General features: G+C 39.1%; 1 protein-coding gene across 3 annotated transcripts in view; it reads left to right on the plus strand.

Annotated features, from left to right (window-relative positions):
• ORC5 (origin recognition complex subunit 5) overlaps positions 1-22,800 on the plus strand; it is a 76,818-nt gene extending 54,018 nt beyond the window's left edge. For all 3 annotated transcript variants that reach the window (XM_056118246.1, XM_056118247.1, XM_056118248.1), the window contains 2 exons: positions 8,977-9,089; positions 22,255-22,800. In XM_056118246.1, coding sequence (XP_055974221.1) covers positions 8,977-9,089; positions 22,255-22,300 — 159 coding nt within the window. In that variant the 3' untranslated portion in view covers positions 22,301-22,800. The remainder of the gene's footprint in view (positions 1-8,976; positions 9,090-22,254) is intronic.
• Positions 22,801-24,202: the final 1,402 nt, after the last annotated feature.

The raw sequence follows: 24,202 nt of genomic DNA on the forward strand, positions 1-24,202 counted from the left end.
TCCCCAGCACCCGATTTGGTCCCTTGAACCAGCTAGGGGTGATCCCCAAGTGCAGAACCAGAAGTAAGCTCTGAGCACTGCCAGCTGTGCTCCTCAACCCTGCCAAAAGAAAGTCATAATGTTTTGGTTTTATTGCCCTGAAAGTAATGACTGATTTTATATCTAAACTAAGCAAACTCATTTATAGCATCTTTTGATGTTCCTGATGAACTGTATAAATTCTTGGAACCAATTTGCTCATTACTAGTATTCTCACTAATTGCTGAATTGAATAAAGTCTTTGGTACACATTAAAAGTATTTTGAGGCAAAGTATACTTGATAAAAATATCTGTCCTCACGATCTTTATGCAGTCAGTCTTTTTTTGCTTTTACTTGCTTTCATTGACTCTTGGTGCAAAGAATTAATGTTGAATGTATATGTGCACTTACTAGGAGACATATCTGAAGGAAATATGTTTTAATACTATACTAACAGTGAAAACTAATTTTTAAGTACTTACAGTGAAATGAAAGCATGTTTCATTTACTGATTTTATTTCAGTGTTTGATATTTTATAACCAAGGTATGTAAATTATTTCTTACAAGTAAAATATTTTTTCTATTAAATGATTTTTTCTGACATGTCTTGGACTTAATATTGTACAACATATTGATTCAATAACTGCTGTACCTAAATTATTTTGACACCCAGTTATGTTAATATCCAATTAAGTTTAATTACAAATAATTTAATTAGAGTTAGTTACATTTATTGATAAATTTCAGACATTCTTCTTTAAGACTTGAAACAAGTCTTGGGCAGATACAGATAAGTAGTAAATCGTTAACTTGATCTACAAATTAAAAAGTCGAATGCTTTATTTATCACATTTTATGATTAAAATAATTGTTTTTGTCCATATATATTTCAACAACTTTTATATTTAATGAAAAGCACTTTAACCAAATTAATAGACTCATGCAATCTCTGTACCTAAAAATATAGTTCCTATATTTCATAATGTTATTGTTGTTTGTTTTCCTACAGAAGGTAATTACATTTATCACATGCTAGTCATATATTATCAGAAATCATAGTTGATGAAAGACTATCCAGTGCATGTATGGGTTAGGAAAGAATTTGAACTATGTTAATATGAAGTATAATTATGAATAATATGAATATAATAATATGAAGTTAATATGAACATCCTAAAACATAACTACGAGATATTAATGGAAAGTGATTTGAATATGAGATTTATCTTTATAAATATTAAAGTTGGGGAACAAAAGGGACATTTTTCCTACAAACAAATTCTTTGGATATTAGAATGTCCGAGTATATAAAAAAGTATTCTTTTGTACCTTCTCTATGGTACATTTGGCTTATTCCAATATTTCAGTGATTCCAGTAGCCAACTAAAATACCTGATGCTATTAAGGTAAATTATGTGAATTCCAGAAAATTCTTTGCATGCTAACGTTTTCTGATAATTCTACTGCTTATTATGTAAGCACAACTGAGATTGTGAGGCTTTAGGTCTCAGAGATGGTAAAGGAGTCTTTCTTAGAGCAGCCATCCCTGTTGAATAGGTCAGCAGGGTGCTGTTTGACGCGGCCTCCTGGACCCTTCTTTAGCAGCTGAGAGCCTCGCCCCCATGATGCCCAGTCTCCACTGGTGCAGTAAATTAGATTCTCAAATCTCCTCTTACCCCCAGTGTGGGTGTATTACTATTCTACCACCAGTCCACTCTGCAGTAGGTGCCTATTTCAGCTGTTTTAAAAACTCTTTGGGGATGTTTTTTGGTCCAAAAGTAAATTTGATCTGTGATTTTTTTTTTAACTAGCTGCATGCTTGTTGTAAAGAATACCAATATTAATAATCACCAGAGATAATCTAAGCACAGTATATTTTACTATATTGCCCAGGGGTAAAAGGTTGTTTGTTTCTTGTTTTTATAAATCTCGTTTTATAAATCTGCTGTTAAATTTTTTTCCCAGTGCATTCACTTTGTCTTGTGAATTTATCAGCCCATCAGTAGGAATTTTTACTGAACTGTACAGTAAAGGGAAGTCATTGCTTAAGGGTGACATGTAAATGTAAGGTTGACTGCTGGAAGAATAAAACATTTGCATTAATTCTGCCGTTAGCTGTTCAATAAAGTGATACATTGATACTTAATTTTTGTGGCAATATAATTACCTTTCTGAAAGGGAGTATTGCTTCCAGTAAATATGCCAAATGTAGCAGCACTGTCCTCCAGTTGTTCATTGATTTGCTCGAGCAGACACTAGTAACGTCACCATTGTGAGACTTGTGCTGTGCTATCGCTCTATCCAAATATATATCTTTCATTAGCATTTCTTGAGAATTATAAGAGTATTCGATATGCCAGACACAGTAACAACAAAGTCTCCAATGGAGACGTTACTGGGCCCGCTCGAGCATACACTAATAAACTTTCACTTGGCAATTTTTTTCTTAAAACACACTCCATTAGTGTACATGGATATGTGCTTCTACACGTCTAAGAAAATCTATATTCTTAATACATGAGTATGTAGGCAAACACATGCCTTATATAACTTTATGAGTTTTAACAAGAAAGAGTTTTATTAAGAACAAAGTAAGTGATTGTAAAAACTATAGTGTGGAAATGTGTTCTGAGAACACCAAACATCAGCCAAGCGGCACAAATGCTGGCCGACTTTGACCATGAGTGTGGAAAGGCCGAACTACAGCTGAATCTTACGAAGACAATGTTTATGAGAAACAGCTTCGTTCCTGATGCTCCATTCGCTCTCAACGGAACCACCATCTCCTAATGCAACAGTTATGTGTACCTAGGTCGAGAAGTCAACATGACGAATGACCTGGCACCTGAGTTGGGCAGGAGGAGGAGAGAGGCTTGGAACGCCTTCAAGAGCATCAAAGAAATAGCTAAGGGGATGAAGAACCTTCGGCTCCTGGCATATCTCTTCGATTCCACTGTTCTTCCTGCATTAACATATGCTTCAGAAACCTGGGCCCTACGAAAACAGGATGAGAATGCTATTTGGGTCTCCCAAAGAGGAATCAAAAGAGGTATGCTTGGAGTCTCACGCTTCACTCAAGTGAGAGAAAGAATCCAGAGTTCTGACCTCTGTCGACGATCAAGAATCAGGGATGCTGTGTTGTCTCATTTGCCAAGGCGTTGAAAATCAGATGGGTTGGACGCGTAATGCGATTTGGAGACGACCCCTGGACTAGAGCCATTACCGACTAGATTCCACACGTCAAAAGATTGTGTGACCGCCCACATACAAGATGGTCAGACTTCTTCTTCAAGATCTTGAATGATAGATTTGAGACTCTTCTTGTTCCTGGAGCGAGCAGACGCCATTCGCTACACTAGCATGTGACAGGGACGAATGCAGACGTTACTGGCACCCGCTCGAGCAAATCGATGAGTAACAGGATGTCAAGTGATCAAATGGTGCTTATGCATACCATACCGTCAAGCACAGCATTCATATTATGCCATTAGTGTTGTTTGTATTTGTCGCCCTCATGTCGCCTCTTTGTTGTGGTCACACCTAGCGGTTCTAGGGGGAGATTCTCAGTGGTGCTTGGCCCCGCAGTGTGGGCCTAATCATTTGGCGCTCCAGCCCTGCCAAGTGTTGCTCCAACTCAGCAATGGGGACCATCAGGGCCACACCTAGCAGTGCTCTGCTTGGGGGCCAAGTGATTCTGGAAATTTGAGGGCCTCACAGAAGCTAGGCATGTGCTGTGCCTCTCAAGTCGTATCCCCCACCCTCTGTCTTCATTCTTTGTCCTTCTTTCTTCATTCTGTGTCTCACAGGGTGCCCTGAGCACAGGACACACTCCTGAGTGATTACTCCCATCTTTCTAAGTGTGCTCTTTTGGTCTCTTTCATATGCTAAAAAGTTCTAGAGATTACAGCTGCTGCCTTTAGTTGCTCTCTTTATAAACATGAATACCACTTTTTTATCTGACCATATTTGAGGACTAGCAATTGATTCCCTGCCTTTAAAATTTGTAGTGGGCCAGAGAGATGGTGCAGCGGGTAGGCCACTTGCCTTGCAGTGGCCAACCGGGTTTTATCCCCAGCATCCCACATGGTCCCCAGAGCACATCAAGAGTAATTCCTGAGTACACAGCCAGGAATTACCCCTGAGCATTGCTGGGTATGATCCAAAATCTTAAAAAACTATTTTAAAAAAACACTTTTTTTGTTGTTGTGATGATTTAACTTTGTTTTTATTTTTGGTTTTGGTTTTGGGGTCACAGCCAGCTGTGCTCAGGACTTACTTCTACTTCTGTGTTCAAGGATCATCCTTGGCGGAGTTCGGGCAACCATATGGGGTGACAAGAATCAAACCTGTGGCAGCCACTTGTAAGGCAAACACCCTACCCACTGTACTATCTCCCTGGCCCTTGTAGTGATGACTTAAAGTTGGCAGAGATTATTAGCTTATATATTCCATTGATATTTTCATCAGTTCCACCTTGTATGTGTAAACTGTCAGTTGAACTCTCTTGGTAATACTATATGCTGTTAGCTATTACATGGCCTGGCTTCAGATCAGATGGAGGGTTTATTGGGTTGTGTGGACCTCATACACTGACATATCACATAATAAGTTCCTTTATTTAAGCAATTTAATATATTTTATATTCTGGTGTTTCTCCAGGACAGGCAGTTAAGAGGCATTTCACAAATCAGTTGACATTCACACCAATCTATGGAATTATAAAAATAATGATCATGTTAAAAATTAATTACAGTTGTAAATTGATTTTCTTTTGTTGGCAGGAAGAACATAGTTTATTAGCCCAGGAACAGGTTCACACTGTTTTAACATCAAGCACTTCCAGCTGAAGCTTGTTAGTGACTGCCTCTCAGATTAAGGGGAAAAAAATCCTCACGGTGGTACATGAACTCCTATTGTTAAGACATCATCAGGGCTCAGAGTCAACGTGAATGAGAACAAAGAACATGGTCGTGCTCAGAGCAAAGATTAACTAGCGCTGCTTGAGAGGCCACCACCCCCCAAATCTGAAAGTCAGTGGCAACAGAAACCTCATAGATAGTTTAAACTAAGAGGGTGAATAATAATTTCCCCGTGAAACTCAATATGTACTTAGGTAATTTAAATGACGTTTCTGAAAAAGTATTCCACTGTTCTAGGAAAGCTCTCCTTAAAATTTTTAAGCATTTATCATGACTTTTAATTTACTCCATGGTTCTATATTTTGTATCATTTATGGCCATTAATATTTTTTGCAAATGAGCTTTAAACCATAAAGATACAAGAAGTGTTTTCTGAGTCAGAGAAATAGTACAGCAGGTAAGGCACTGGCTTTGCGTGCAGTGAGTTTGGTTTGATCCCTGACTCCCTCACTGTATTTGGTTCCACAACCCGGCCAGCTGGGTGTGGCCCCAAAACAAACAATGAAAGCATAAGCATAAGTTTAGGCTAGTTGTTTTTCCCTTGAGTGAAAATGTCTTTCTACCTCTTTCAGAAAGGAGAGTTTACTAGATTGTAAAGAATTCATAATTGCCAAATGTTTTTGGCAGGATTTCAGTTTAGTTAGGGAAGGAAGAAGCCCACCTGGCAGCTTTATGTTCTGAGTTGGGGTGTGGGGGATGGTGGGCCTGCATCTGCTTGTGTTGTTGAATGAGGAGTTAAAAAAACATGGGCCTCCTCTCTGTTGTCTGTCATGCTTTCCTGGCAGTGTGTGCGCCTTCCTCTTTCTTTTTTGCGGGGTGGATTTGGGCCACTACCAGCAGTGTTCTGTGCTCAGGTATCACTCCTGGCGAGCTCGGGGACCAAATGGGGTGCCAGGGATTGAACCGGGGTCGGCTGTGTGCAAGGCCCTGCATGCTGTACTATGGCTTTAGCCCCAATACATTTTTCCTCTTTTGCCCTCTTAGAGTCCTCCTTTGGTTAGCCTTGTAAGTTATATGTTTGTAAGTTATAGGTTTATGTTTGCACTTCGCAGGAAAAACTCTAAATATGAGTCTGTGCCATCTTGTCTGAAGCAGAGAAATCCTCGTGGCTTTCCTCCACCACCTCCTCATGATATCTTTTTTCTAACCTCTCTGTATAGCACAGCGGGTAGGGCGTTCGCCTTACAAGCGGCCAACATGGCCGACCTGAGTTCGATTCCTCCGCCCCTCTCGGAGAGCCCGGCAAGCTACCGAGAGTATTCGATATGCTAAACACAGTAACAACAAAGTCTCCAATGGAGACGTTACTGGGCCCGCTCGAGCAAATCGACGATCAGCGGGAGGGCCTTTACCTTTACCTTATCTGTATCTTTGTATCTTATCTTTTAATAGTTATTCATGAAAGATTTTTCAGGATATTTCAAAGTTCAATTGCACGTGATGCTTCCTATAAATTAGACAGTGCTAAAAATTACTTCAGAATATACAAGAATGCATTTTCCTATTATTAAAGAGCCCTTTTTTTTTTCCAGAAGATTAAATCTTAAACAGCAACCTTAGCAAGTATGACTCTTTTGTCTATTTCTTTGACTGTTGAGTTAGTTTCTGAATTTTCAACTGCTGCAGCAAGTTAAAAAACAACAACAGGGATTGGAGCAATAGCACAGCGGGTAGGGCATTTGCCTTCCACACAGCCGACCTGGATTCGGTTCCCAGCATCCCATATGTTTCTCTAGCACCACCAGGAGTAATTTCTGAGTGCATGAGCCAGGAGTAACCCCTGTGCATTGCCAGGTGTGACCCAAAAAGCAAAACAACAACAACAACAAAACTTCTAGTCTCATCTTTACCTTATGCACATGCATGTAAACTGAGACACCATTATGAATCTGGTTCTGGGTACCTTCACTGTCTAGAGAATGCTGTAATATTCCCACTGATACAGCATACTTATAGTGGATTAATGACAGCCTGGAGATACGACTTCATCACATTGTCATGAACATTTAAAGTGGGGCAAGAAGTATATCAATATTTTAAGAGATCTCATTTATACAGTTCTTGAAGCAAGTCCTCAAGAGTTTCATGAATATGCAGTGGGAAATAGAAATTAGATAACTTTAAATATTGGGTAATGAAAGGAAGGTGGGTCTTCTTAGGCAGGTATAGAAATAATTTTCCAAAAGTTCCTAAATTTTTTCAGATGTTTTCATTACTATACTTAAGGTTAAAAACATCCCTGTAGGTTTATCTTTGTACTTGATTTTGTGAACTTTGCTCTTAGAATATTTTAGTAAATTACCAAAGTACTTTTAAATTCTTGGTACATTTGTCCGTTGCTTTTATGTGATTTTTAAAATAATATTATTTGTTACTCATATGACAATGTTAAATATTACAAGATTTCTGGGATTAGTAATTCTTAATGTGATAGATATACTATAATTGCTTTATTTTTGCTTAGATATTTTAAATGTATTAATTGTTACTAAATCAGATAGCCCCACTAAAATTACTGATATTTTGGAAATACCCTTTGACTGCTATATTTTGAAGTGATGGCTTCAGTCATTGCAATATTTGCTATTCATATTTTTCTCATGGAATTCTAATAGAGCTGAAAATGATTTTATCAGATTCTTGTCACACTTTGCTTTTAGAGTTGTATACTAAGTTAATAAAATTAATAAGAATATAAGATATCTAAAGATATTCCAATTTAAGTAGGTTAACAACAGATTTATGTTTCTCTTTGAAAAATGTGCACAAAAGTAAGTTAGCATACAATTTGAATGGAAGAATTGAGTTAAATATGTGAGTATTTGAATTAAAGACAGAGAAATTACAAGAAATATTATAAGGTAATGCCTGTAGCACATAAAAAATAATATCTTATTTTATATTGTAAAAAAAAGCTACTAAAGAAACCTGTCTTCAGTAATAAGGGGAAATTTCATGTGAGTTTTGAATGATGAGTATTCAGCTACTTTAGCAAATTAATACCTTTAGAAACAGAAAAAGAATTTGTTAATGAATGTGTTTTTCCATGGAGACTTTGTTAACACATTTCTATATATCTTCCTCTCCTGTTCATTAAAATTTCAGATTACTTCTTTATCCTGATTCCTACTTGTTTCTGAAATAAGGATGAATTTATCTTGACTTCCAGCATATATTTCCTCTCCTCGAGCCGCCTCATTATTACTTGGCTCCCCAATCTGTCACATAGATCTCTCACAAGGCTTACCTGCACTTGGTCATTATTTAAGTGAACTTTTAACACCATCATTTTTTTTAGCTACCATTTGATATATCTTCTCATTCTGTTCTTTGCGTTTTATCGTCCCATTAGTCTCCTGTTTTATATATTTTTTAAAAACAGTATGCATACAGTGGGTTTTACTTTTTTTCCAACTAGTTATCTATTATCACTTTAAATATGCTCACAGATGTCATTTTGTTGATTGGTGATCAATTTTAAAACAAGACTAAGTCCAGATCTGAAGATTGTATTTCCTCTGTCTTCTCAGCGTTTACCCAACTCTGAAAAAAAAAAAAAACATCTGCACTTTAACTTCTTGAAGAAGTATAGCTTTGAAGATACTGAAGTATTTAGATTAAGACGTCCATAAAATGCTCGGAGGCTAGAGTGATAGTACAGTAAGTAGGTCGTATACCTTGCACTTGGCTGGCCTGGTTTGGTCCTTGGCGCCCCATGTGCCACACAGCTCACCAGGAGTGATTCCTGAGCACAGAGCCAGGGGTACGCCCTGAGCAGCGCCAGCTGTGGCTCAAAAACAAAAATAGAAAAGAAAGTCTATAAATGCTTATGAGAAGCTTACTTCAGTTGTGTTTTTAAAACTTGTTAGCTTGATTAGCGTGAACTTTAAACAGTCCACATTTATGATTACAAACTTAAATAGTAAAATGTTTCTAAATTTGGTTAAATATCTTTTTAGAAATATGAAATGTTGTAGAAAATAGACATTCTATAATCTTACTAAATCTTATTCTCATAAAAATGTTTAATTTTCAGATTACTTCTCTAGTGACCCTTCAGCTATTAACTCTGGTTGGCCATGATGATCAACTTGATGGACCAAAATACAAATGCACAGTATCTCTAGACTTCATCAGAGCTATTGCTAGGTATGTATACAGTAACCGTTAATGTAAAAGTGTTTTGAATTATATAAATGATGCTCTATGCAAGTTAATGTTTTTCATAATATAATGTTGTTGGTCATTTAAGAGACAAAAGATCATAGTGCCAAGAATGAATAAACTTCACTGTAGAATTAACCTCTTAACAATTTATACATTATGTAAAATTGGGAGAATTGACTAAATATATTAGATCATAGGAATCAAGATTCTTCACACACTGAAATAATAGTTACATACTGACCAGGAAAATTTAATGGAACTCTCATATGTACTAATAAAAGTTCATAGAAACCTGGCTTTTATTTTGAGCATTTTAGCTGAGTGCAAGGCTTTAAAAGTCCTACTAGTACAGCAGGTAGGGCACTTGCTTTGCACATGGCCGGTGCAGGTTTGATCTCAATACAGTCCTCTGAGCCCTCCAGAAGTGGTTCCTGAGTGCAAAGCCAGTAGTAACCCTTGAACACTGCTGCTGGGTCGTCTCCCTCTCTTGTCCACCCCCCAAATACACACACACACACACACACACACACACACACACACACACACACACACACTCCTTAGTAGGGCCAGGGAAATAAGTCAAGAGCTAGCATTACTGGTAATTGCCTCTGATACCCCTACCCAGCACCACTCTGTCTGGTCTCTATATATTTAAAAAAAAAAAAAAACTAACTTTGGGACTCCAGATTTACATGGTTTAAGATATGTGATTTGCTCATGGAGGACCATGGTTCCACCCCTGACACCACCTATGGTCCCTGAGCACAAGGCCAAGAGTAAGGCCTGAGCACAACCACACGTGCCCCCCAAATAAACAACAGCAAGGCCTACTTTGGCTGTAACACTGACAGAAATATATTATTTGATTCAAGCATTGTTAAGTAGATTTACCATGAGTTACCATATAAGGATCAAATTTGATGTACTGTGCTGGGAGCGATAGCACAGCGGTAGGGTGTTTGCCTTGCGAGCAGCCAGCCCGGCCGAGCCAGGTTCAATTCCTCCACCCCTCTCGGAGGCAAGCTGCGAGTGTATCTTGTCCGTACAGCAAAGCCTGGCAAGCTACCCGTGACGTATTTAATATGCCAGACATAGTAACAACAAATCTCAAAATGGGCCCGCTCAAGCAAATTGATGAACAACTGGAGGACAGTGTTTGTTTGTGCTTTGGAATTGTAAGAGGGGCATTAATACATGGGTCCACGAAGGGGCAGGAGAGCGGTAGAACAAGGAACCATGCATGTCCCATTCCTGATGAAGGTCCGCACTGTGAGAGAGACTGCTTCCAAAGGATAGGATAACTGTCTTAGGTATTTCAGAGAAAGTCATGGGCACAGTGGATGAAACTAATTCTGAGTAATACTAGGAGATTAGGGATGAACATTAGGAGATCTAGGGATGAAGTATTTTTGTCCAAATGAGATCTATCTAAAGATAAAATGAGCTTTCTCACAAAAAGTCGTACTTATGGTTACAGAAAATGTTCATCATTATGTGAGTGGATAAATGACTTCATCTCTAGCTTGCCGCTAGTTCTGTGAGAATGGTAGGAGAAGAGCCCATGCAGTTACAGACTGATAGGTTGAACAAGACAGTGATTTCTCACTCTTTTTGAAAATGAAGATTTCTTATTAAAATCATTTAAAATCGATCAATAAAATAAAAATCCACTTAAAATTAAGTATAGGACTTAAGTATTTGCGTATACTTCAGAATAAGTTACATATAAAATTATGCATTATCTATAAAGCCTAAAAACACGTGCTTGACAAAATGGGTATGATCTATACATCTTCTCTATTGAGTGTTGTAGCTTTTTGAGGTTTTGAGGTTCATGGGTTGGCAGCCTTCGCCCTGGTTTCTTCTTCTGCCCTGGTTTCTTTCTTCCAGTTTTAGGATATGATACAGGTAGTTGATACATTTTGGTGACACATAGACCCTGAAACATGAAATGAATATTTTGAAATGTATTGTTATTTATGATTAAGCCAGGAAACCTTATTAAGAAGAAAACGAATAAATTTTTTTGGGGGGGATGTATTTCATATGTCTAATGAAACAATTACTTATTATAAACAATAGCCTAAAAGTTCCTATATCTGGTAATCTGTCAGACATAACCTTTCAATGAAGCATATCTGTTTTAGGAAGTTAGCCATAGTCTGTTGGACTGTGCCCAACACAGTCAGGTATAGAACTTAGGTTTGTGGATGTCGTATCTAATGAGTAGTTAGCAAATCAAACAATTCAGAGCATCAGTGAAAATAGAGATGTGCACTTCAGTCTCTCACCAGAAAAGAACGTGACCTACATGTCTGAGGCACTGTAGCACTATCCTCCCATTGTTCATTGATTTGCTCAAGCGGGCCCAGCAACGTCTCTGTTGTGAGACTTGTTGTTACTGTGTTTGGCATATCAAATACGTCACAGGTAGCTTTCCAGGCTTTGCCATGAGGGTGCGATACTCTCGGTAGCTTGCTGGGCTCTCCAAGGGGGCGGAGGAATCGAACCTGGGCCACACGGGTCGGCCATGAGCAAGACTAGCACCCGGGGAAATTGGTCTCTGCTCTGTTATTTTTGTTTTCTCTTCCCGGCTTTCTGTGGTACAGTGTTCAAAGAATAATAGTTTTCTGCCCTCTCTGCTATCATTCCCATGATGTTTATATATCTTTCCTGCTATTTAACCTCCCATTTCTTTCTTTCCCTTCCATCTTCTCCTAATGTTCTGCCTTAAAGTTAGAGTTCTTCCCTGAGGATACTGGAGTCATCTCTAATGGCAGCTGATGTTTTCCCCTCAAACTCTAATCAACTATAGGCTCCTCTTTCCTCCTTGCCATTTCCATATTGTCACTACCCTCAGTCACTTTTAAAAATGTGTATGTCTCAGGCCTGGGAAATGGCTGAACTCATACCCTGCATGTGTGAGTCCATGAGCTTGATCTGCAGTATCTTATGTCCTCCCCCTTCCCCAGCACAGCCCATGTGTCCCTAATAATCCCCAGACATTGCCCAGCCCAGGCACCAATCTGTTATGCCCTCACCGCTAAGCCTAGCATTGCTAGGAGTGGCTTTGGGCCTCATTAGCCCCACTCAGATTGGTCCCTATTCAAAAAATGAACTTCTTGTACAGACTGTTTTGTTTATTCTCTTACTCTCCTTTTGGTTTATTGTTTTTTTTTTTTTTTTTTTTTTTTTTTTTTTTTTGCTTTTTGGGTCACACGTCTGGCTCTGTACTCAGGAATTACTCCTTCTGGTGCTCAGGGGACCATATGGGATACTGGGAATCGAACCCGGGTCGGCTGCGTGCAAGGCAAATGCCCTACCCACTGTGCTATCACTTCAGTCCCTTGGTTGATTGTCTTCTCCCACTATCTATCTCAGTATAGCAAGTGAAGCCTTTGCCTTGCACATGGCCTATCACGATTAGATCCCTGGCACTATATAGAACCCCCACAGCCCTCCAGGAGTAATTTCTGAGCACAGCTGGGTGAAGCCCAAAAATAAAAATTAAAAATTTTTTTTCAATTTTTGGGATCAGGGACATAGATAGATCAAAGGGTAGAGCATATGCCTCTTATGTGTGAGGCCCTGGGATCAGTCTCTGACAATGCATGATCCTCTAAGCACTGCTGGGCCCTGTGGGCCTCCAGTCCAAGAATCGATTGATCGGTCCCACACCATTGCCCTGAGCCTTGCTAGGTGAATCCTCAGGCCCCCTGAGCTCTATTAGGTGGCCACCATTTAAAAAAAAAAAAAGACTGCTGAGAAGAGTTCAAGCAGAACATTATAATTTATAATTTCAGTAATAAAGCAGTAGTTTATATCTTTATTCAAATATACAGTGGGGTAGAATTAGAATATAGTGCAGTAATGCACTATTTATGAGAAAACAGCAGATAATTTTTTTTCATTTATTTTTCATTTGTTGTATTGCCTTTACCATCCCTGTGCGGGCATATAGCCCACTACTCTGAGGAGATAGCTACAAGTTGGACAGATCTGCAGCCTATCCTCATAAGTTTATACTCTGGAATGATTTTTTTCTGTAAAAGAGAAGAGAGAAGACAATATCTTCTAAAGGCCTGGGGATTGTGAGAGGGTTATTAATTTTTTAGGACATTTGCTTAATTTTTGGGTCACACCTAATGGTGAGAAGTTGAGGTATCTGAATTTATAGTTTTAGAGATAGAAACATTCAACTGTGGTCCTGAGAGTGGAGGAGGCCATCAGAGACCTGGGGCCATAGCCCAGGGCTCAGGGCCACACCTTTGCCAGATGAGGCCGTTAGTCCATGTTGGCCCTGAGTACTGCCGGGCTGGCCCTGGACGCCCCTGAGCAGCGCCATATCCCTGGCTACTGGCACTGAACCCTCTGACTGACCAGGAATTGTTGGCAGTGTCCTAGAGCCCAGTGGGCACTGCTATAGTGCCCCCGCCTCCCCATAAAAGACCACTGGAATCATGAGAGGTAAGAAAGAAGTATGCAGTGAAGTCACTGTGGCCGATGCACATCTTTAGGAGAGAAAGGGACACTCAACTGAGTGTTCATTGTTTAGTGACTAAGATAGTGACAAGAGGAATTAGGTTGGTTAGTAGATGCTTTGAGTCTTGGCAGAGCCTTTTTCGCATAAGAGCACCAACCTCACCGGACAAGACTAACTGAGATGCAATAGAGAACCTAAACTCACTGGAAAAATCTGAAAAGGAGGATAAGATCCTTTAGGAGGAGCAGCTGAACCGCAACCCCAGAAGTGGGGAGAAATAAAGAAAAAACATGTCAGAGAGATAGTACAGTGGGTTGGGTGCTTGCAAACCTGGGTTTGATCCCAAGCACCACCCAAAGTGATCCTTGAGCATAGGCAAGAGTAGGCCCTGAGCATCTCTAGGTGTGGTGTCCCCAAAACAAAAAGAAGTGAAAAACAGCATTTGTTGAATAAGTAGAGAGCAGAGCCAGAGCAAAAGTATAGCAGGTAGTGTGCTTGCTTTACACACAGCCAACCTGGGTTTGATCTCTAGAACCCCTGTGCTCTGCCAGAAGTGATCCATGAGTTCAGAGCCACAAATCATCCCTGAGCACTGCCAGGTATGACCCCAAAACAAACAAATAGAGTACAGAGCAGCATTCTTCAACCAGTGGTCCGCAGGTGTAGAAGAGTTGAAAACCACTGGCATGCCACCTGGGTTATAACTGCCAAATCCGTGGACCAGCATGCAGGACAGATGCCAGTCTACAGGTGGAATGCTCAGGGAACAAAGGGAAAGTTTTGGCAGAAAATCAGCGGGAGACTTATTCACAGAATATGATAGAGTGCAAAAATTACATATGATTGAGTAGTTTATTCACAATTGGCCGTGGCTCGTTCTTATGTAAATGATAGTTATAAGTTTCCAGTTGCTTTTCCTTTCATCTGTGAAATGAAATTGTAGCTTGAAGTTTGTGTGGTTTTCAGGTGTCAAAAGAACCAAACTAAAAAAGTATTAAAATTCAAACTGCCTGCAAGAGAAAAAGAAATGAGATGTAATAGTCCTTCAGTATAGTAAAAGAATCAGCAAAGAGAAATAAAATGATAAAGGCAAAACTATATCCTTAGATCTGTGTCTGAAGGTTCTGTTCCACTAGTACTTAAGGTGCAATCAAACATGAGATGTGAGGGATCAAGAGAAAGAGCTTTCTTTGCAAGAAGCTAGCAGTTTGGAAGATAGTTGACTTGTATTTTAAAAACGGACATTTTGTCCACATGGTTACAAGAAGGGATTTTTGCAGAGAAAATAAAGGAAGACTCATTGTTTTTTTTGTAAAGGTGTGTTGTAAGCTCTTGGGCACCACCAGCTGAATAAATTTCCCTCAGGCGGAACCCCTGAGGCACACATCTGACATGACTATGTCCTTTAGGAAAAGATGAGGGGCCAGACTCAAACATTCTCAGCTAGGGGCTAGAGCAATAGTACATTGTATAGGGTATTTGTCTTGCATGTTGCCAACCTGCATTTGATTCCCAGCATCCCATATGGTCCCCCTAGCACTGCCGGAGTAATTCCTGAGTTCAGAGCCAGGAGTAAACCCTGAGCATCATCAGGTATGACCCAAAAAGACCAGGGGGAAAAAAAAACCTCAATACTGACCAAACCAATTTTTCTGTTTTCTAGTTTTGTTTTGTTTTTGTTTTTTTGGCCACACCTAGCAGCACTTGGTTTCACTTCTGGCTCTGTGCTCAGGGATCACTGCTGCCAGGCTGCAGAGACCTTATGGGACTTGACACATGCAAAGCAGGTACCACACCCACTGTTCTATCTCTCTGGCCCCTTTCTGAATTTTTTTTAAATTTTTTTATTTTTTATTGAACCACCATGAGCGATGCAAAGTTACAAAACTGTTCATGGTCGGGTTTCAGTCATATAGTGTTCCAACACTCATTCTTCCACCAGTGTCCTCAGTTTCCCTCCCCCCACCCTCCCCAGCCTGCCTCTATGACAGGCACTTCTCTCTGTCTCTGTCTCTCTCTCTCTCTCTCTGTCTTTCTCTCTCTTCCCATTCTCTTTCCCCCCCCCCCCCTCCCTCCTTTTGGGCATTATAGTTTGCAATACAGATGACTGTAGCACTGTCCTCCCATTGCTCATCGACTTACTCCAGCGGGCCCAGTAACATCTCCACTGTGAGACTTGTTACTGTATTTGGCATATCGAATACGTCAGGGGCAGCTTGCCAGTCTTTGCTGTGCGAGCGAGATACTCTCAGTAGCTTGCCGGGCTCTCCGAGAGGGGCAGAGGAATCGAACCTGGCTCAGTCAGGCCGGCTACATGCAAGGCAAACGCCCTACATTGCTCCAGCCCAGCTCCAGCAATACAGATGCTGAGAGTTTATCATATTTGTTCCTTTACCAATTTTCAGCATGTATTTCTTATCCAGAGTGGTCATTTCCAACGATCTTTATCATAGTGGCCTCTTCTGTATCCCAGCTGCCCTCTTCTTCAGCACGTGACACAGGCTTCCGATCATGGACCAGTCATCCTGGTCCTTGTTTCTACTGTCCTTGGGTATTTGTCTCATATTATGTTTTTTCATATTTCACAATGAATACAGTCATTCTATATCCATCCCTCTCCTTTTGACTCAGTTCACTCAGCATGATACTCTCCGTGTCCATTCATTTATAAACGAATTTCATAACTTCATTTTTCCTAACAGCTGCATTGTATAGACATACCATAGTTTCTTTATCCAGTCGTCTGTTCTCGGGCACTCACGTTGTTTCCAAATTCTGGCGATTGTTTAATAGTGCTGCAATGAAAGTGTATATATCATTTCTGCTATTTGTTTGGGGGCCCCAGTGTATAGTCCCAGAAGTGGACTTGCTGTGTCACATTGAGGCTCAATTTCTAGCTTTAGGAGGAATGCCATATTGTTTTCCAAAAAGGCTGATCCAGTCAGCATTCCCACCAGCAATGAATGAGAGTCCTTTTCTCCCTGCATTAGTGCCAGCATTGGTTGCTCTTATTCTTTTTTTGATGTATGCCAGCCTCTGTGGTGTGAGATGATATCTCATTGTTGTTTTGATTTGCATTTCCCTGATGATTAGCGATGCAGAGCATTTTTTCATGTGTCTTTTGGCCATCTGTATTTCTTCTTTGAGGATGTTTCTGTTCATTTCTTCTCCCCCTGTCCGGTTTTTAATGTAGAACCCAGCTCCTTACTTCTTCAGGTAGGCTTCAGTCATCACTGTCAGTTCTTCATTTCATTTCTGAAAATTGAGGTATTGAATCAAATCTGCTTCTTACTGATATAGCTCTTTATTCCCTTTCCTCAGGCTGCTAATGTAAGGAGAAGCTATTTTCTTATAAGGTATTTCCCTTTTATGCTAATTCTTATGGTTCCCACTCTCAGTTGCTCATATTAGAAATTACTCCGATTTTCTGGGGCGGGGGTGGGGGGAGGGCTAAGTATAGAATAAACTGACCTGGTGGTTTGTTCTAACAAACTATCCTTAAAAACCACAGCCAGGGGACCAGAGCAATAGTACTTGGTACTAGCATGTGGCTACCTGGGTTCATTCCCTAGAATCCCATACAGTCCCCTGAGCCTCCCCTTTGCTATTTGGGTCACACCTGACGATGCACAGGGGTTACTTCTGGCTTTACACTCAGGAATTACTCCTGGTGGTACTTGGGGGGACCATATAGGATGCTGGGAATCAAACCTGGGTCGGTTGAGTGCAAGGCAAATGCCCTGCCTGTTTGTACTGTAGCTCCAGCCCCCAAATCAACTCTTTTTTGACTTTTTTTTTTAACTCAATAGTTCTGCTACAAATGGATTTTTGTTTGTTTGGAGTGTTTTTTTTGTTGTTGTTGTTTATTTGTGAGTGAGGGGAGTGTTAGGTCTTCAGTTTTATAATTTAGCAGTTTTTTTTAAATTTATGAGAGTTATTTTATCTTTTCTTTTTATCCATTTAATCTTTTTCCTAATAAGTAATTTAAATTATAAACTCCAGAAAATTTTTTTTTCATAGGACGAATAGCTAGAAATCTTCCAATTGAATTGTGATCTTTTCCTCCCCTCTACACCATTGAGACCCCTTCTATGGAGCTTGTATTAAGTAATAACATAGAAGCCCAATCATTAATATTTTGTCCATTTGCCTCATATTTGGCAAAATAATTCTAAAATCTTATTAGAGCATAGTAATTCACAGCTCTGTTTTAGGCCATGTCTCAAATACTAACACATTCTACTCCAAGCAGTGTTACAGTGGAAAACCATCTTTTCTTTACCCATGGACTCCCTCTTGCCCAGAGAACTTTCAGAAGGCATTAAAGACTTAACTTAGTTACCCATTGTGAAACAAAACAAAGAATAAAACCAAACTTCAAACACAAACTCACATAGAACAAAATCAAATTTCAAAACCAAATCCCAGAACTCTTCCGAGTGCAAATCAACCCAAGGAGGAGGTAGAAGTCACAAAATCTTCCCAGATGCTGAGAATAGGACTTTGGGTTTTGTACCCTCACCAAATTAAACTGTCTTTCTCTCTCCATCAACAGAGCACTCTTCCACCTACCCCCCACAGGAAATTAGAGGCCACTCACAGATGAATCAGGACGTACATCCTGCTAATAGCCCATAGCTATTCCCAGTCAGCAACGTCCACAGGGAAATGTGGTTTAGATTGAGGGGGAGTTTCTTGGGCGTGCCCCCCAAGGTAACTGACTTTCCCTCTTTTAGTGGCCACACACATGATCCACTGACTCACTCCCAACTATTTCCTCTGACCCTGGGAAGTGACTTGAGAGGATCAGTATGGGGATAAGGGACAGCCTGTAGGCAGAGGTCCTATTTGCCCTGGACTTACACGCAGACTACACTCCAGGCTGGCTTCACCAAATTATGATGCAAAGCTTTTGTTCTACTGGTGTTTGAGGGCCAGTCAAACAAAAGATGTGGTGAGGGGATCAGGAGAGTTTTCTTAGCAAGAAGCTAGCAGGTTGGAAGATGGCAAACTCATGTTTTCAAAGAAGTCCTTGTCTGCCTGGTTACAATAAGTTTTTATAGAGAAAGAGCAGGGATGCACTTTATTAGGAAGGGCAAGTCCCATGTGGACTGGTAGGCGTTGGAGCAAGGAATGAATTCACCCGGGGCTGGTCCCCTGAGGCACACTTCTGAATGGGGTTTCTGTCCTCCTATCTCTTGGGAAGAGATGAGTCTTAGGTAGCACTGGCCAAACAGGCTTTCTGTTTTCTAGATCTGAATTCAACTCCTAATTTCTTTGGACCTCACCTCAATGTAGTATGCTCAGAGATATGTCATTAATTCATTTGTATAAAAGCATTCTTAATTCTAATTTAAAAATTACTCACAGGTCAATTCCCATAGCTTCTTTTTATATTATTGCTTTCTAGATGTTGACTTTAGAGAATAATTCATTTATGGGCCAGGGAGAGAATATAGCAGGTAGGGGACTTGTCTTGCACACAGCCAACCTGGGTTCTATGTCTGGCACCATTTATGGTCCCTGAGCACTGTGGGTGTGGCCCAAAAATAAATAAAAAGAAAACAGTTCATTTGGGTTATATGCAAAAGTCTCCCAAAGTACATAAAAGCTGTCCCCGAACCTTAAAATTGAATTAAAATAATCCGAAGCCACAAAGAGCAGAAAGCATGAAATGATGCATGTACTCATTCCAGGTACATAGTTAAAAACTTAAAAAAAAAAAACAACTTTTTATTTTCACGAGAAAAAACTTTAATTTTATTGATAACATGTATATTTCCTGTACATGGGGGGAACCCAGAGTAACTGAGAAATTCACCTATGTGTCTACAGAAGTCATTTTTTAATTAGCTTAGCTAGAGCAGAGGGCATTGGAGCGATGGAGGGGTCAGTTAGAGTGGTTGTCAGGGAAAAGACCAGGAGACAAATGTACGCGAATTTAAGTTTGCTCTCTTCTTTGCAAAGATAAGATTAGATCCTCCTGGGTACTATGAGGGAGACACTCTTGCAGAGAGAAGTTATTTGAAAATAACTTTTTAAAAAAATAATAAATAAAGGTCTTTTTCACAGGCCAACCTCCATTCTGCCTTTAGTAACCCTTCTATGAAATTTGTCTTGTACCAACAACATATTTGGGGATAGTATAGTTTTTACTACCCTAGTTTTACTGTTGGTACTTTTTAAGGAGTCACACAATTCACAGGTTAATTTGTTCAGTTACATAGACCCATTCTTAAACCTCAGAGTTACCTTTGAGATATATCTTCGGGATATATGTGATATATTTGTGATATTGTGCTTATGGTTATTCCATCAAATTCTGTCATAAAAACGTATGCACAGATCAATTGGCATGTTACCTTCTTAATTTGGGAGAGTAGAGAAGTGACAGAGAAAAGTTGACCATTCACCTTGGGCAATAAATGATTTTTAAAGAGTGATCTGACTGGGAGGAGCCCTTGAGACACTGTAGAGGGAATTGGGCTCTCTGGTGATGGATGTGATGTTGGAATGATGTATGCATGAAAAGCATAATTAATAATGATAACAAAAAAGGAAGTCATCATATGTATCAATTCCTGAATTATTCTCTTTCAAAATCAGAAAATGTTAACTGTGTGATTTAGTTTACTTGAGTGCTTCCTAGTGACGAAGTAGAGAAATGGAATATAATGAAACTTTTAAAAAAGGTTTGTATTTTCATTGTTTTTAAATCTGTCCGTTCTGTTAAAAAAAATTTAGATAAGCTATGCTATAGCTACACAAATAGATAATAAACATATAGTATTTTCATTTCTTTATATTCTCTTGTCATACAGATGTTTCTCTTTTGTTATCAGAAGCCTAGTTGCAATTTTTTCCCCTTTTCCCTCTTACTATTCTTAGTATGTCTTAAAAATGATCATTTTGTATAGTTGTATGATATTCTACTAAACAGTGATTCCTAATCCTATAGTTAGAATTTTAAGTTGTTTAATCTTAGCTTCTGCTAAACTTATCATTGTTCTCAAAATAGCCAATAAAAATTACATAAAGTTCACTTGACCGTTTCATTTATGATTGTAAGATCTAAAGTCATTGTAGGAAAATGTGCCTGGAAAGGTAGACAAGTCCCACTCTTTTTTCCTATGGTTAAAAAAACAGCCTAATTTGGGAGATTTTTTTTTTTTATCAGAATCGTGATTTTTTTATTTTTGTTTATTTTTTTTGTTTTGAACCACAACTGACAGTGCTCAGGGCTTACTCCTGGCTCTTTGCTCAGGGATCATACCTGGAAGGATTCAGGGAACCACCGTGCTAGGAATTGAATCTGTGTCAGCTGCATGCAAGAGACAGGCACTCTACCCTCTGTACTTTCTCTCTAGTACTGCAATATCTTCATTTGAAAAAGTAGAAAATGTTAGAGAGGTCTTGGTGTCTCTAACTCTGTTAGGGTGTTGTAGAGTAGAAAGAAAGAAGTGAAGTAGATTTATGATGTAATAACCCAGCCTTTTGTTTCTTTGTATTTTAGGTAAGATTTTGTTTTTCACTATTTTTAGTTTTTTATTACTGCTAATGATAAGTAGGGTTGTTTGGCAGTGTTTTTTTCTTAACATTTGGGAAGATTTAGTATTCTTCAGAGAGGCCCTATTATACTAAAACAAGATATTCTTCAGTCTAACACTAGGTATCACAATAGCCATAGCATCTCATTTGTGCTATTTTTAAATATGTTTTCATCAGCAGTATCTGTAGTTCTCCATTCCAGATTTTTTTTAATTAATATGTCAGTCATTGCTTAGAAACTTTTTAGAAAGTATTATAAAGTGATAGACAAAAACATTAATTGATGATGGTTTAATAAATATGAGCATGCAATTAGTGTATATAGAAAAGCTGTTCTCACATGGATGATTATTTTTGCAGAATTGAATACTTAAGGCTTTAATTTTATACTTACTGCTGGATCATTATATCTAATTATTTTGACCATTTATTCAAATAATAAATCTCCAAGCCTGAATATTTATAGTGAAGAATGAGTTTGGAGAAAGAAAAATAATTATATGTCTCTTTCTCTCCCTGCTATTTTATTCTGCCTGCCATCAGAGTACAAAAATATACATTCACATCGTCTGTTTGTTGTATCGTATTCTTGGATCATACAGATTTAGTTACAATACACACACAAGTCAACCAATATTCAAAAGACTGAAAAGAATTAAAACTACAAGGGAGGACAGATGAGATTTGCATTATGTAGTGATATGACAGGTGTTTTGAAGATAAACAATATTTTGAAACAAAGATGATTTAAATAGTTTGGTATCTCTTATTATTTTATTCTAGTTATTACACAGAAAACAAATAGTCTTCAAATGAAATCTAAACTTTCTGTAATATAATTGAAATGCCAAGTGTTGAACAATATTAACTTGTTTTCTTTTATTTTTTGCAAAAATAAAAAGTAAACTTTATGGAAAGGGAAAAAAGTAAACCTCTTCTTTCTGATAATTGTGTTGTAATATTTTTTAATCAAGTGTCAATCCCACTGTTTAATAGCATTACAGTAATACTTAGCTAAATATGTGAAATGTTTAGCATGTGCTTCCCAGGACACATACAAAGCTGAACAGTCTAGAGGGGTGAGGGCACTAACATATTATTTGTTTTTGTTTATAGGACGGTGAACTTTGACATAATAAAATACTTGTATGATTTCTTGTGAAAACAAGCTTCAAAGCCATATGGACACTGTGACAATGACTAAGCCAAGCTGTGTTCATCCAACTACTTAGCTGGCCAGGGAGAGGAGTTCTTTGGCTCTATTGGATTTGTCCAGACAGGTGCTGGCCCAGCATGGAATCTGACGAAAATACTCTGATTGGTCTGAGTGGATGTGAGCAGAAGACTATTTACCAGGGACCCTGGAGTATTTGGAAGCAACGTGTTAATTATAAACAGCAGGGTTTGAGCACAATCTGTTCTGCTCTTAATGATGTTATCTTAACACTGAAATTGCCTGAAACCCATTTACTTAGGACTACATTTTGCACCATGAACTATCCCCTGCACTTTGAACATGCCAGCAGCCCTTGTATATAAGCCCAATCTTTTCACTTCCTCTCCACAGGAACCACTGCAGTTGCCTGCCAAAGCAGATTTTCCTAAGGCCACAGTTTTAAAAGATGATAGTTACAAAATATAATAAATAGACGCTTTTTGAAAGTCTCGCTTGTTTATGCTTATCTTTTCACCATGATTTTCTCAAGAGGCAATGAAAGTTGTTTGATCAGCTGCAGGACAACTTCCCATCACTCCACTTACTGGGAACTATTGTGTGCTTGTATGAGGTTTTATCTGGGTACTTTTGGAATTAACCACCCAACTTAGTTTTTTAATCCAAATTATGGGCTTTTTCTTTGTTTAAAATTGACCTTTAAGAGTTCCACAATAATTTTTTTTTCCTGCTATATCAATTTTGAACCTTGGGCCAAATTTGCGTATCCGTGTATGTGTGTGTGTGTGTGTGTGTGTGTGTGTTAATTTTTTTTTTTTTATGTCTGGAGGACAATGAAATCTTGGGGATTAAACCCTGAACTCCAGCTTGTAAAGTATGTACTCCAGCCTTTTGAACCATCTCCCTCGACCCAGGGTTTATATATTTAAAGAAGTTTTTCTATTAGCAGGTTTAAAAGTTTTTAAATGTTTACAAAACTTTCTTGAGCAGATTTAAAGTGCTTTATTATAAAGCCTGATTTCAATTGCACTAGCATTTTATTCCTTCATTTTTTTTTGTTGTTGTTGTTGGTTATGGTATTTTTTGTTTTATTTTGGGACCACAACTGGCAGTGCTCAGGGAATACTCCTGGCTCTGCACTCAGGAATCACTCCTGGCCAGCTCAGGGAACCATATGGGATGTGGGGGGATCAGGCCCACATCAATGCATGTAAGGTAAGTGCCATACCTGCTGAACTCTCTCTCTTCAGCCCCACCTTCATTCTATTTTTTTGAAAAAAGCTTCTCACATTGTCTATCTCTTTCAGAGAATAAGAAGTTATCTACTTGTATCTATTTAGCAGTAATGAGTTAGGGAAAAACAAACATACTTTTTGTTCTCCTTCATAAGGCAGCAAGAAAGACTTCCTTTTTTTATTTCCTTTTTGGGTCACACCCGCCATGCGCAAGGGTTACTCCTGGCTCATGTACTCAGGAATTACTCTTTGAGTTGCTCGGGGGACCATATGGGATGTTGGGAATCGAACCCGGGTAGGCCACAGGCAAGGCAAATGCCCTACCCGCTGTGCTATTGCTCCAGCCCCAAGAAAGACTTTCTTGACCACAGGATGGCATTCACAGTGAGTGTTTAGAACAGTTTTGCCACAGAAAATGATAAAATTTGTGTTCCATGAGATGTTCAGGAAGAACTAGGATCAGAAAAAACCAGGTACATTGTAAGGCCTAAGGAGCGATAGTACAGTGGATAGGGCACATGCCTTTGCATGCTGCTGACCTGGGTTCAATCCCCAGCACCCAATATTGTCCCCTGAGCACTGCCAGGATTGATCTCTGAGCACCATCAGGTGTTGCCAAACACTCTTCTGCCCCCCCCCCCCAAAAAAAAGAAGC

Source organism: Sorex fumeus, unplaced genomic scaffold (assembly GCF_029834395.1).
Source record: "Sorex fumeus unplaced genomic scaffold, SorFum_2.1 ptg000037l, whole genome shotgun sequence".
Classification (NCBI taxonomy): Eukaryota; Metazoa; Chordata; class Mammalia; order Eulipotyphla; family Soricidae; genus Sorex; species Sorex fumeus.